The sequence below is a fragment of the Aulonocara sp. 'chitande type north' Nkhata Bay genome, linkage group LG15, assembly GCF_057382095.1.
Source record: "Aulonocara sp. 'chitande type north' Nkhata Bay isolate Kocher_YH1m ecotype deep benthic linkage group LG15, A_spYH_male_GT1.1, whole genome shotgun sequence".
NCBI classification, from domain to species: domain Eukaryota; kingdom Metazoa; phylum Chordata; class Actinopteri; order Cichliformes; family Cichlidae; genus Aulonocara; species Aulonocara sp. 'chitande type north' Nkhata Bay.
In genome coordinates, this window is record NC_141358.1 from 36,893,993 (window position 1) to 36,908,841 (window position 14,849).

The 14,849-nt window shown below is 40.6% G+C and overlaps 1 protein-coding gene across 10 annotated transcripts in view; it reads left to right on the plus strand.

The window, feature by feature from the left end:
* Positions 1-14,849, plus strand: part of ptprsa (protein tyrosine phosphatase receptor type Sa) — a 241,846-nt gene that overhangs the window by 163,483 nt on the left and 63,514 nt on the right. For 5 of the 10 annotated variants that reach the window (XM_086263230.1, XM_086263221.1, XM_086263226.1 and 2 more), the window contains 7 exons: positions 3,010-3,279; positions 3,537-4,118; positions 4,660-4,796; positions 4,902-5,046; positions 11,996-12,316; positions 13,608-13,801; positions 14,805-14,831. In XM_086263230.1, the coding sequence (XP_086119356.1) occupies positions 3,010-3,279; positions 3,537-4,118; positions 4,660-4,796; positions 4,902-5,046; positions 11,996-12,316; positions 13,608-13,801; positions 14,805-14,831 (1,676 nt within the window). The remainder of the gene's footprint in view (positions 1-3,009; positions 3,280-3,536; positions 4,119-4,659; positions 4,797-4,901; positions 5,047-11,995; positions 12,317-13,607; positions 13,802-14,804; positions 14,832-14,849) is intronic. The other 5 variants (XM_086263227.1, XM_086263229.1, XM_086263231.1 and 2 more) reach the window with 2 other exon arrangements.

The window sequence follows — 14,849 nt, forward strand, 5'->3', positions numbered from 1 at the left end:
GCTTTTATAGAGCCACAGTTGCTTCTAATTAAAAAAATGTTGTTCAATTGTAAAAATTCAGAGATTTGATATTTTTAAGAACAGACCTTTGTGGTCTATTTTTACCGTTGATAATTTTGTGCTCCACAAGAGAGCTTTTTTTTTTCTTTTTCCTTTTTCTCAAAAATCAGTAATTACATTTTTGCCCTCAAGGTTAGGCCTTGTCTTGGTTGTAGAGTTGTGGCCGGTCACAATAAACTATTGTTAGGATGTACACAGAATATCTCAGATGACAGAAAACACAACACGGGATGCAGAAGGTTCATAGTCTGCAACTGGAAGGACTGTCCAAAGTGTTTGTTACATGAGAGCAAGATGCATTGGTTTCTAAGACTGCTACATGTTAGAGATCATGTAAGCTCCCAGGTAAAAATCCCCATAGTGTGTGTAGGTGATATTTGTGCCTTACTTTGTTGGAAAAGTTCAACTGTCTCATGCAACGATCATATGAATCCCATTTGGATCGACACGGTGTGCTTTTGGAATGCTACCTATCCTTGACGCCACTCTCAGTCTCCCCCCTCCCAAATCTCCCCTTCAGTCTCTGCGTACCACCTCCACACACATCACACCTACCCATCCCAAGACTTCCGAAGTCACATTTGCATTCTTGTGCAAAGTTTAAGGTGGGGAGAGGGGGACGTGAAGTTGAGTCTTGATTTTAAGCCCCAGTGTGTGAGACTTCTAAACCCACTTTCAGTCATTTTTTTTCTTTTTTTTTCTTTTTCCAGAATCACAGTTTACTTATTCTATCCCCACTTATATCCTCCTCCTCCTTCCCCCTTTCTCCAAGAACCCCAAACCCCTCCTCTTCCCCTTTGCGTATTGTATAATTTGTCTGCGTGCCCATACTCTGCGTCACTGTATGTCTGCCCGTCTTCCTCTGTCTGTCTTGTCTACTGTCTTGCTGCTTGGGTCTGTTTGGTTCTGCCTTGTGTTTGTCTCTCGTCCCTGTCTTTTCCGTCTTGTCTATCTCTGAAGTCATCTCTTCCATTTAGTTCATAATTTTTTTCCTTCTATGCCTTTTTTTTTTACTTTCCTTCTGTCTCTTTAACCTTTCCATCTCAACAGACATCTTGACTTAGATGTAGATTTTGTTAAAGTTCATACATAGAAATTATAGAACCCTGTAACAGTCTGTGCCTTTTTTTGTTTAAATTAAACCAAAGATTTTGTTCAGATAAATACAAAGAAATTGTGCATGCTATAATTAGAGCAGTGCTCCAGCTATTGTCACCCACCCTAGATTAAGATAGGAAAGGAAAACCCAACATTTTATCAGTTTACAACAACTGTGTGCTAATTTGTGTTAGCATTAAGCTAGCCATCCTCTTGCATGTTACGATCTCCTATCAAGTGTTTGCTGAGATGCCTCTCATAAACATGGTGTCTTTTGCTAAATCATGCTCTTTCACTCTCCAACTTTTGCATACTCTGCACAATCATTCCTATACCAATGCAAAAAACAAACAAAAAAACTGCACACATACTATATCTATATATACACATGTAAGTACACAGTACCGTTTACACCTTTCCGTGCACTTTAGGCTCATTATCAACCTCCTTCCACTCAGATCTCCAGTCCTATCCATGAGTTTTGAGGTTCTCCCTGTTTTTCTCTCTTAGCTTTCATTCTGTCCTAATTCAGTTACCTCTGTTTCTCCTTTTACCTCTTCTCTGTCTTATCCCCTGGATTTCTGCTCCCTGTTGATCCAGTTCTGTTTCCTTTCTTCAACACTCTGTGATAGTCGACTCTCTGGCTACAATTACTATAATTCTTTTTCTGTGTATTTCTAGGCACACAACTTGTTCCTCAATACTTATTTTGTGTTAACTGGGACTGCGATGTGACAATGTGCCACCATCACATTTTGTCACATTAGCTAAAGAGAAACAAAGTTTACACAGCACTGAAGCGGGTTATTCCCTTCCCCCCCCTTTTACCCTCCTCCAACCTTCCCTCTATTTTTCTTCCTCTGTCACTCTTTGCTACTCTGTTGCCTTTCTTTCTATACTTCCCTCGGATGTCAAATCCTCTATCTTGTACTTCTACTTTCCTCTCCAATCGTCTTTTGTCTGGGCATGCTAGCGACCCTTCAGTTATATTCCTCTATGCATTTTATCTCAATTTTTATATCTGATTTTGTTATCATTTACTCCTTAATTTACCTCGATCTATTTATGCATGCTGTCTGTGAAACTGATAGCTGCATCTATCAATGGAACCGTGTCAGATCTTAATAAGGCTTTGTCCAGTGGATCTACCCTAAACCACAAAAATCTGATTAAAGTTTCTCATCTTTAAGCTAACCAGGAAGTAGAGGCAGGTGTCAAGTGGCAAACATATGCTAGAATGTGTTTAGTGACCTCATGGAGATGGTCAATAGTCAGTAACCCTACACTTCCTGTGCTGTGGGAGAGGCCTGTAATGGCTAACTTCTTGTTTGGCATGAGTGCCTGATAGGACAGGAAGTTCCAGGTTGCCATGTTGGTCTTATGTGATAACATTATCACATGGCCTTTACTACACACTCTCATACTTCGGGGATAGTTTACGCTGTAGTTGTATATTTGTCAGAAGTTCAGTCCCAAAGATGAGAAACTCGTAATAGATTTTTGTGTCTTTAATTGTGCTGTGATGGGTCAAATATTGGTCAATGGAACCTTGTTGCTATGAATCGTTGCTTAATTGTTAATCTATATTGTTGTTGAAGCAATTCTGTTAGTTTAGTTCCTTCTCATTATTTGTATTTTTTTTTTGTTTATGCTTTAAAAAGTCTAGTTTTATTTTGTGTTTCAGTTCACATTTACCATGTTGAACCTTTTGTGTTAAGTATTTTCTGGAGAAAGGTCCATTTTCATCGGCCTCTCTTGTTACCTCTCTCTCTCTCTCTTTCTCTCTCTCTCTTTTTTGACGCCCTTGCCCTCTGTTGTCATCCTCTCCCCCTTCCTCATGCCTTCTCCCAGTCCGGCGGGTGCCTCCTCGCTTCTCCATTCCACCAGCAAGTCAGGAAATCATGCCCGGTGGTAGCGTCAACATAACGTGCGTGGCAGTGGGGTCGCCCATGCCTTATGTCAAATGGATGCTGAACGCTGAGGATTTGACGCCAGAGGATGAGATGCCAGTGGGTAGAAACGTTCTTGAACTGAGCAACGTTCGTGAGTCAGCCAACTACACCTGTGTCGCCATGAGCAGCCTTGGGATTATTGAATCTATGGCACAGATCACTGTCAAATGTAAGAGAAAACTGTGCTTGTGAAGACCGGTGCCAATGACCTAGATAGACTTCATAAGTTTAGTTAACATAGACTACCTATCAGCATTATGTTCAGTTAAGTTTTAAACATACAGAAAATTGCTGAATTGCCAAAATATTCCTGTCTCTGGAAAAAATGCCCAAGCCTCAAGTGTGTTTTTTATTCAAAGTTACGTTTTTTTGTTTTTTTTTTAACTGCTTTAATTTCTGTTTTTTTTTTTTTTTTTACCATAACAGCTCTCCCAAAGCCCCCAGGTACCCCCGTAGTTACGGAGACCACTGCCACCAGTGTGACCATCACCTGGGACTCAGGAAACCCAGATCCAGTGACATACTATATCATCCAATATAGGGCCAAGTCTCCAGACAGCAAATATGAAACTATGGACGACATCACCACTACACGTTACAGCATTGGCGGCCTTTATCCCAACACAGAGTATGAAATCCGTGTCTCAGCTGTCAACACAATTGGCCAGGGTCCTCCTAGTGAGCCGGTAGAAACTCGGACTGGTGAACAAGCCCCGGCCAGTCCACCAAGAAACATTAAGGCCCAGATTCTTCCCCAAAATACCATGATGGTTCAGTGGGAAGAGCCAGAGGAGCCCAATGGGCAGATTAAGGGCTACCGTGTTTATTACACCATGGATAACTCCCAGCCCATGAGCCTCTGGCAGATCCATAATGTCCAGGACAGCCTCATCACCACTATCCAGAGCCTAGTTCCTCAAGAGACCTACACAATCAAAGTTTTAGCATTCACCTCTGTAGGGGATGGACCTTTTTCAGAACCCATCCATGTCAAAGTACTGCAAGGAGGTAAGGACTCTATACCGACTGAATTTTCCTAACTGGGTCAGCTCGGCTGCTGGTGTTGAAACTATGTATGATGAGCATCTGTTCAGTGTTCAGAAAATGTTGAAAGCACATTGTTATGTAACTTTAAAGTAAGTCATACAGAAATTCTTCAAACGATATGGCCCCTAAAGCAGAAGGCTTTAGACGAATGCTGCGAAAATGGAAAATAAACAGTTGTTTTTTATGAATCTGTTGCATCCTATATTTTCTGAAACTTTGAGCAGACTGTGCTCGGTGCCTAAGAGACATTGTTTTCTTTCCTGCTGTGCAAACTTCACATCTCCAAATGATGTTACAATATGTTTGATCATTATAGTCTGAATAAAAAAAAAACCCGATTTGAGAAAGAAGGATGAGCGTCAGGGCACATCCACTTTTAGACACCGCAAAATAAGTAAATTCTCATTAGCCTAAATATATTATTGCATTGGTATTTGGAGGAAACTTGTAACTAATTTCTAGTAACCTATCCCACTACAAAGTCCTCTGCTGTGTTCTTCAGTTCCAGGTCAACCATCTAAATTTCAGGTTGGTGCTGTGTCCGATACCAGCATTCAACTAACCTGGGAACCCGCCTATGAGAAAGAGGGAATTATAAGTTATGAACTTCGTTATATGGAAAGCACTTTTGGAGGCCAGGTAAGAATCTTAGTGTTTGCTGGTTTTTACATTCAAGAAACGCTTATCGGACGTTGCACGTCATTTAAATTCAGACTTGTCAAAAGGCATATTTTTAATCAACAGATGAAGAAAACATTTGGACCCACAACATCATATGTTGTGGAAGGTCTCCGTCCCAACACAGAGTATCGCTTCTCCCTGGCAGCCATCTCTAACAAAGGCATCGGAGCCTTCACAAATGACATTACACAGAAGACCTTGCAAGCGAGTATGTAGCCCTTTATTCAGTCTCCCGTCTAACTTTCTTTTCGCTAACAAAGAGGTTTTCCTATCTATGCCACAGTTAAAAAAACATCATGACTGTATGCCTTTGTGGACCATTGCTACACTGAATACTAAACTGAATTTCTAATGGAGTTTTGTGTTTTTTCCCCTTTTCTCTGATGTCAGCGGTATCATCACTTATTCCTTAATAATGACTTCCTAATCACAGTTTAAAGCTGATTAACACCACATAGCAAACTGATTTAACTGTTGTGTTGTTGAATTCTTGCCGTTTGTTGTGGATTCATATTTCTGTATTTGACCTTCGTATTGTTAACCTTAATGAACCAAAACAACGGCAGTATGTTCTACCTTGGTGGCAAGGTGGTTAAAAAGAAGCTACAAAGGGGTAAAGACTTTTCAAACTGAGTGTTTTGCATTTTTATTTTTAATTTGAGAATTATTTTATCTTCTAAATTAGCTGTGGTGCCAAAATGTGAGTGTACTCTGTCAAACATATTGAGTCTTTGTGGACTGACAATTTTGGCAGTTTTCTTTCTTTCCCTTCTCAATTTTGTTCATATTTGCTTCTCCTTTGTCAACAGCAAGTGCACTTCCCACGTGACAGAGACACAAAAAATGTCAGTTCTCCTCTGAAACCGCCAAGGCTCTTATATGAGCTGTATGTCTAGTAGCAATGTGAATTTAGTCACGAAAGACCAAAAAAAAAGAAAGTAGTAGTCGCCTAAATTACTAAAATGCCCACCCTCTAAATTTATAGCAGTCTGTTCTGCACTGATTATTTCATTTTACTGATGGTAGAAACACAACTGAATTATTCAAACCATCCAGCTAAAAATAACAGCAGTGATATCATAGTGCACAGTGGTGGAGTCTGTGGGGAAAGAAAATACCCACAGCTTATCCAGTCAAATGCAGTAGTAGGTACAAGAAAAACAATGTATTAAATTCATTGTCTTTTGGGTTTATTATAAATAAAAAGCACAAGAGTGATGTGTATTAAGATGTAATGCATTAATGGTGAAGAACCTTGAAAATAGAGCTGGATTTAAGGGATTACTGGTGGATCTGAGCCAGTCTTTGTAATAATAGAGAAGTCAAAAACGCATGCTTTGTTGGAGTGGCTATTGTTATTCTCAATAAACTGCATTGTGTAGATTTAGAGAAATTGTACACCAACAAAGGAGAGCCATGGCGGGAGAGAGACTTCTTTTAACACATTTTCTGTTTCTACCAGTGCAACTTGTTGGCTGTATCCCCACATCTGGATGTGTGTGGGGGGGCAGCTTTGAAACAACCACGTCACAGTTCTTTTTGTTACTGCTAGGCAGCAGAGCTACACAAGCAGTGCATAGTCACTGAGGAGGGCGCCACCTGCATGCCATACTCACTCCTGCCCACTTGGGGTGCTGTTTTAAACCTAACACTGCACCGCTGATCTTTAAGCAGTCTTGGCATGATAATACTCTGTGTTCATCCCTCTTTTGTCTTGGTGTCTTTTGAGTGTCTGTGCACATTTTCACCTATCATTGTGTCTTTGTGATTTCCTTGCCCGGTAAACCACAAGCTGATTGGATTGGATACGCCTCTATCTTCCTATCACATCCCTATTTCAGCTCTGTTTCCCCTTTTTTGCCACTTGTTCCCCTGTGCATTGGAACAAAAGGTCCTCCTCCTTTGAATGGCTTGACATCACTTTGCTCACTTTGTGTCCTCTCCCTTTTATGTTGACTCTTTTGGAAAAGGTTTTCTGTTAGATGTTTTATTTATTTATCAATTTGTATTTATTTCTGGGTTCTCTGAAAGAGTATTGGTTTGGCATCATTCCAAACAGTAGCTTGCTACTCTTTTTGGCTTTGTTTTGAGGGGTGGGTGGGGTGGTGGTTCTCGTATGAACCGTAGTCCACCGCTGACAAAGCAAGTACAACACAAGAGACGAAGCAACACACGGCATATTTGCCTTTTAAGTAAATATGGGGCATAACAGGCTTAATTCTTCCTCTGAGTTGCTTCATCTATGCATTTTCATTGGATGATAACGATATCTAGCTGCCCATCTTAAAATTTAATACTACTCTCCTAGATATTTTTATCAAACTCCGTTTTCTGTAAATATTGTGTCAGATATAAGTTCTGCTTTCCATAATAGAGTTGATATTAAATATTATTCTAGTTTTAATTTTAAGGTTTATCACCGCAGGCACCAGAAAAACCAAAGAATAAGTCAGACAATGCAAAATATTTCCCAACACTACACATTAAATAATGTAAGCTTTTTCGATGCTCTGAGGTAAGTGGTTGTGTGGTTTAGAGATTCAGTCTGCCATAACATTAATCAAAGACCATCCAGTTTATAGTTTTTTGAGTTTTTTTCATTAAACATATCAACAGCAATTGGAAAGCTACCTTAAGCCTTTTTATGCTTAAAAATATTTAATAGCTGCAGTTCGGATGCTTATACAGCACAGGATGTCTCTAAATCTGTAGACATATACGGTATAAGTTTTATTAAGTGGCTTCATAATTGAGCTAAAATTGTCACTCTGTACATCTGAAAAAGCTGAATGTGTTAAGGTCATTATTGACATATAGATGCAAAGAAGCAGATCTACCAGCGGTTTAATAGCTAGTTTTATCTACTGAGTACACAGACACTAAAAACTGCTACACATGCGCATATAATACTCCTACTTTACAGTATAATGAAGATTAAGTGGTTGCTTGACTGAACTTACTGCAGTTAATTTTAAAGATGAATAACTTGCTCAGGAGGAATCAGTGTCATTAGGTCAAAAACTAGAGTAAATAATAAAATGAATTAATATCGCCTTTGCCTGTTCTGTCCAAACACATTGCAGAGCAACAGCATACAATCCCCCCCACGAGACCCACTTCAACTGGGTTTGAATCCACCGCGATGTCTGGCAGACTGAAACACTTTGCCACAAAGTGAAAAGAAAGACAGACAACATGATTTTCCAGTTTGCTTTGTTGTCTAGTATCTGTGGTAAAAATGTTCACATATTGTTGAAGTTTGTGCTCAGTCCAAGTAGCATTACCCGAGGCTATTGTCATGGGGACCATTCTGTCAAGAACTCAGAAAAAGTCACTTCAGAGAATAACAATTTTCTTGGAATTCTCTCACGACCTTTAATTGCGCTACTGCGATTGATGCCAAGTAACTTATCAAACTAAAGAGCACCAAAATCATTTCATTTGGTGCTCTCGGCCAGTGTTTTAATAGGCCGGATTAAATACAGCAAATGTTATTGGCAACAGTGGCCCCCATTCAGAAGCAAGGCCTCATGGGGTATGCTGCCATAGTCAAACCAGGATGCGATAACTTTTGTGAAACCTGTCAGACGTGGCCGGAGTGGGTCCACAACCTGAGAGCCAGGAGGTGCTCCCAGCATTCCTCTAGCTGTTATCCACGCACAAGGCAGGGTAACAGGACCTGAGACAGACCCTGGGTGTGGGTGTTAAGGGACTGCAGGGCCCCAGAGTCGCAGATAAGAATCCCATTTCATAGCGTCAGAATTAATTTCATGCTTTGCGATGAGCTATGAGCCAAGGCCCTGGATTGTCAGGCTTTGTTACACATTTAGATTATACCTAGAACCTGCCAGTAGCCACTCAAGGGCTATCTCTCAAATTAAAGTGGCAGATTCTAAATCCTCTGTATTTAACCAAACAAGCAGTCAGCCGCCAACCCCCGACCCCCCCTCAATGCGCACAAACACACTTACTGTAATTGAAGTGGGTTTTTAGATATATTGGAATATTTGTGTAAGCCACACCACGGCCATTTGGCATCAGTGGAGAGATTAATTCCATAATGATCTACAAATTCGAACATCCTGTCATCTGATGAAAATACAGTGCAGATATAGACATGTGCTTAAAATCTGATAGCAAAAGCACGGGCAATCTGTCATGTGCAGGGTTCATTTCACAACAGGCACTCAGTAATAGCTTGTGTAACTAAAATTGCAAGCATTAATGTATGTAAGTTGCTTGGCTCCCGAGGCAATTTTAATCTGAATGTAGTCATAATAATTAGGTATGCTACCTGCACTTGACATTATTGATTTTATATCCAAAGCACCCGGTCACATCACAACAGACTTAAGAGTCAGAAGATATAAAAGCAGACATGACTAATTATTTGTCAAAGAGCATTTTGGGCAAGTCTTTCAGCGAAGCTTCAAAAGAACCTCAAGTGAAGCATTAGCTGAGTTTCTTCTTTTGTGCTCGTATAGTTCTAGTATCCGTAATCCTGCCACTGGACTTCCTGGGATATGCACTTTATTAAAGCTGTGCCCCAGCCACTCTTAAACTGTTATCAGGCATGAGGATGCCTGTGCACTGTGATAGCCTGGCCACTGTCAGTTTCATAGCCATTTTCTGCCTACAAAGATTGAGAACTGAGCAATCGTTCTTGACGTGGAAGGTTTGCAAATACAATATGAGCGAAAGGAAAGAAGCTGAAAAGCTCAAAATCCAGTAAGACCTTAAGTAAATAAGCCCATTGGACACAGAAGGGTTTGGAAACTGTGGCTGAGGTCCTGTTTTATTTGTTGTGCACTAGAACATTCAGTCTTCGCTGGGAGGAGGCCTGTCTTATTCTCAGAACTCCTGTTTTTTATTTCCTTTTAAAGCTGTTCTACCCAAAGTGACATTACAGGCAGAACACTGTCATTAAACTTTTATGAATTCCACAACACAAGCTTTCCATGTTGCTTCTTCTATTATGGTGCCCTGGCATTCTCGTAATGGCACTAAGCTTTACAAAGAGACATAGGCACAGGGCTATGAAATGGGATTTATTTTTGCAAATTGCAAATAAAAAAGGATGTTTGTGTAGTTGGCCAAATGTACTAGAATGGAATATCTTGGGAGGGAGTATTTTTCCACCAACGCTTCCACCGCTCACAGTCTTGTGGACCTTCCCAACCGACAGTACAGTATCAGACAGCCCTGGCTACAGCATAGAGCCAACTCTTTCTCTCAGAGTAAACCCAAAAAAGGGGGTTAAAAACAAACTCTCAAAATTAAAAGGTGGCTCGCTGATTTCTCTCAGAATTTGCGGCATGCTTTCTGGCGAGGAAAGCGTTGTCGCACAGCAAAGTTGGCTCATTCTGTAGTCAGGTGCTGGTGGTAAGAAAGTCTTTAAAATTGTGTGTTTTTGGGAGTCAGGTACGTATTATGCAGACAGCGCTTGTGTTTTCTTTATGTTTGTTTGCTTTTCAGAATTTGAATGTTCTTATTTTGTGTTCATGCAGAGTTCCTTTTCCATGTTTACTCATGAGTTGTCATCTTGAACTTTAACTGTTGTTGTAGTTTCTTTTTGAGTCACCTGGGTTACAGAGAAATTTGTTTCAGTGCCCTCCTTTTGTTCATAATTTAGTTTTTCAGACTTTGTTTTTTCCAATGTTTTTATTTATTTTCTGCTTTATGTGGAATGCTTTATTATTTTATTTATTTTGATTGTTGTGGTTTGTTTACCTACATAATAGACAAAAGATGTAATAATGAACTGGGTTTGTCACATCGGCAGGGACCGTGCATATTTTCAGATTAAACTTGCACAGTGCCATTGGATAGAAACATTTTCATCCAATTCTTCCATACAGTACCAAAGCCTGGATGAGAAGGGTTATCGCCCCCTACACGGCACATTTTCTGGACAAGCTCAAGCTGTCTGAGAACTTGGCTCAGATCAGAAAGAAAGGCACTGAGTTTGGTCTAGAAACTTTTCAAAGACCACTTCAGACACAAATAATAGACACCATGTTGGACTGATTTAATACTGTAAAGAAATAAAGGACAGATACAAAATCTCTTTATACGAAATCTTGAATATCTATTGCAATATATGTATTAGTGCTGTAGGCGTTAATCTCATTAACGCCATAACTACATTAACGCAGCAAATCTCCGTCAACGAGTTACCGCGGATCGCCCCGTGTGTGGGGCTGCATGGCGTCAACGCGTTAGCATGGTAGCTCGTTAACGCGTTGACGCCGTGCATCCCCACAAGCGGGGCGATCCGCGGTACTCTCCTCAGTTGTCTGACTAAAGTGCCTCGTTTGCAATAAAACACTACAACAGGGGTGTTCAACATAAGGCCCGGGGACCAGAACAAGAAGGAGGGCATAACATTTGCAAATTAACAGCTTAGACCTCTCCATTGGTTATTCACACTTCACCAAAGTAACGATTAAATGACACAAAAATTCATTTTTCTATGATCTACTATTGAAATTTCTGGGGGGGGTTTTTTTTACAATGGTTCTACAGTTAAAAAAAAATGTTTTTGAACTTTTTGTGTACTTTTATTTCTTACAGTTTAAATCAAGCTGACACATGTCACTTATTGCTGCAGTGTTTCTTTATGAATTGCTGCTGTCTTTATGTATAAAGCTAAGAAATACTGTTGAAATTACCTTTCTTATTCTTTTTCTAAATGTGTAGTTAAACTTCTTTATGCTGACAGAAAGCTGAGTGAGATCAAAGTGCGCTGTATATGGCCCACTGTGTAAAATGAGTTTGACATCCCAGCTCTACACTGACACAACATAGTATATGCATATCCAGTGCTCATATCCCAAAACAATAGCTATCTGGATTCATTATTACACTTGCTTGTGCCATTTATCCATTTATTGCATCTTAAGTTGACATTTGCTTGAGTTTTATTTTTTATTTGAAATTTGTTTTGCATCTGTCTTTGTTTTACAATTTTCTTTGGATTCTTCTTGTTTTTTATTTAAGTTTTGAATTTCCCTTTCTTTTTTCATTTTCTTTATCTCTCCCATCTTTTTTATTTTTTTGTTTTTCACCCCTCCTCCCTCCTTCCCCAACCTCCTCGTCCTCCTCCTTCCTCCCAACCCACCCCTCCTCCTTCCTTCCTGTCCTCTCCACTTCACCAGAGCCCTCAGCTCCCCCTCAAGAAGTTAAGTGCAGCAGCACCAGCTCTACCACCCTGTTGGTAAGTTGGCGCCCCCCACCTTTGGAGAGTCAGAATGGTGCCCTGGTGGGGTATAGGGTGCGCTACCAGGTGGTGGGCCAGTCAGAAGGGGCCGGTGACAACGAGGAACCGCTGGAGGAGCCCATGGTGCCTGCCACTGAGGAGCAGGTGTTGCTTCAGCGATTAGAGAAGTGGACCCAGTACCGTGTCACGGTGTCTGCCTCCACTGTGATTGGACCTGGCCCCGAGAGTGAGCCCCTCGTCTGTCGGACCGACGAAGATGGTAGGTGAACCTAGCCTGTGCAGAAGCTCTTGTATTGACTTTTTATTATGGCTCAATAGCACTTTAGTTTAGTGGTGAGTATACCACCGGTAAACATTGTTTTTCTGTTGTATGTGTATGTGCAACCCAGTATTACAGCAAAATGTGTAATAGACACGCCAGTGCGCGGTTTCCATTTCACACTTTGCTTCTCCAAAACACAAAGTGGACACGTATGCAGAAATTGCATTACCAGCAGGGAGACATGATATATTTAAAGCCACAAAGTCGGTAGTGAGCCAAATACGTATTAAGTACATTCCAGTGTCCTTAATTGTCAGAATTAAGCTAGGGGCCTAATATGTATATTCATGTAAATGTGTTAATAAGTCTGTTTAAACATTTTGTGCATATGTCCTATATGATGGAAATGTGCTGCACATGCATGCATAAAAGAAACTAAGATCACATGGTATCAAATGCATACCAATAATGTTATAGCAGCATACTGCTTTATAAACTGTGCAAATGGAAAGACTCAAAATGAAATATACACGCGGGAAATCAAGCATTTTTGCTATTGCAACATAAACAACTACTGTCCTATTGCTCAATTGAGGGCCATATGCATTTATGCATATGGGTACAAGGCCTTATCTATTCAAGCATTTCCACAAATAAAGAGTCACAACACAGTGACAGTATCTATCGAAAGCCTGTCATTATGATAATAAGTATCTTTAAGGAAATGAGATCCAGGGCTGAACAGTAGAATGCGCCTTGTTAATGAACACAATTTTACCATGATGACGGGAAAGATGATGGGGTTGTGATTTAGAGGCAAAAACAGGGAGTCAAAGTGTTTTGTAAAGGAGCAAATGGAAGCAGGTTGAATGGAAGAATTTTATCAACAGAACATCCATCTCACAAAGGGACGGTCCGTGGCAAACTGAAAGGCCCGAACGCAAGGCCTGCCATAAAAGTCTGTCATTATGACTGACAGACGAGGTTTACCACAGACAGAGACGTACTGAAAAGGTGGAAGAGACACGGGGAAGTGATGAATGCGTGTGCATGTGTGCGTGTTGAATTTGACTGACACTGGAGTGTGCTTGTTGTTTCTAAATGTTTTTGTCCATCATTCTTGCTAGCTGTCAATAGTTTTCTCTGTGCGTACATGAATTTGGATTCAGGGAGTTATTTATGTCACGACATGATGTGAGGCACTTTTACGATGCAGGGCGGTGAATCAGACTCACAGGTGTGTGATGGTCTCATGCGAGGATTTGATTATTTCTTTAATTTCTTGTAGTTCCTGGGGCTCCTCCAAGACGGGTGGAGGTGGAGGTTATCAACTCCACAGCAATTAAGGTGATGTGGCGTTCTCTTACGCCAGGCAAGCAGCACGGACAGATCCGTGGCTACCAGGTTCATTACGTGCGTGTGGAAAATGGCGAGTCTCGAGGCCTGCCTCTCATCAAGGATGTCATGCTGGCTGATGCCCAGGTATGACCATCTCGTAGTTTTCCTTCTACAAATTAGCTGTCAGAAAAATGCAAATCCCGCCACGCAGCATGCGTTTATCATGCACCAATCGCATTAAAAATTGAAAACATATGTGTAAGCTATTGGCTTTTTTTTTCTTCTCATGCAAATCGCGAATTGTCTAGTTAATCCATGCTGTTGCAGCAGGAGTATGGGGAGGGATAGGGCTCTTGCCTTGTAGATTTCATTTCATTTCTTTCTCCCTCAGCCCGTCGACACACAATAAGAACTATAATCAAAGCTTCACTCATCTTGTCCTCCTTCTTCTACCTCAATGGCTTTTATTAGGAATGTCAAGACCCCTGCTTCATGGCAACATATGCAATGAAATATTTATGTGTGCTTGTATCCAGTGCAAAGACTTGGAGAAAATGGGCACGGAACTATTTCACCACAATTTAGACTTTGACTGGCAGAACTGGAAACGATGCTTTTTGGGGGTTTGTTTGTCTTTGTTGGGGTTTTTTTTTCTGTCAACACAGTTCTAGTGATGACTGTGTGTAGTACCGGCGTTTCAAATGGAGATTTTGAACAATTGGGAAAACAAAACACAAAAAAAGTTTAGTGCATTCAGGCCAAGCACCACACGCACAGGCAAAAACCTCATTTTTATATCTATTTATCTTAGTTTGTATCATCATTAATCCATGTAATGCTACATTTTCATGCCATTGCTGCTTGTAGTTGTCAATATATAACACTATTGTGCCTTTTTGTCAGCTGAACAGTAACGTAATTAAACTAGCAGACCTGTACAGCTCTCCTCACAACATAAACTTCAAACAGTTTCTTTCTCTCTTGACCTCCTAAAACCAGTGACCTATTTCTGATACCCATCCTCTGCTCCCAAACCTCTTATGCCCCCGTCTCTCACAATCCTATTTCTTCCCTTTCTTTTTTTTCTCTTTCTTTGAAAAAAATATTGCTCTCTCTCCTGCGCTCTTTGGCGGGGGGGGGGGGTTAGTGGGAAACAGACGATACAGCTGAATATGTGAGTACGAAGCTTCAC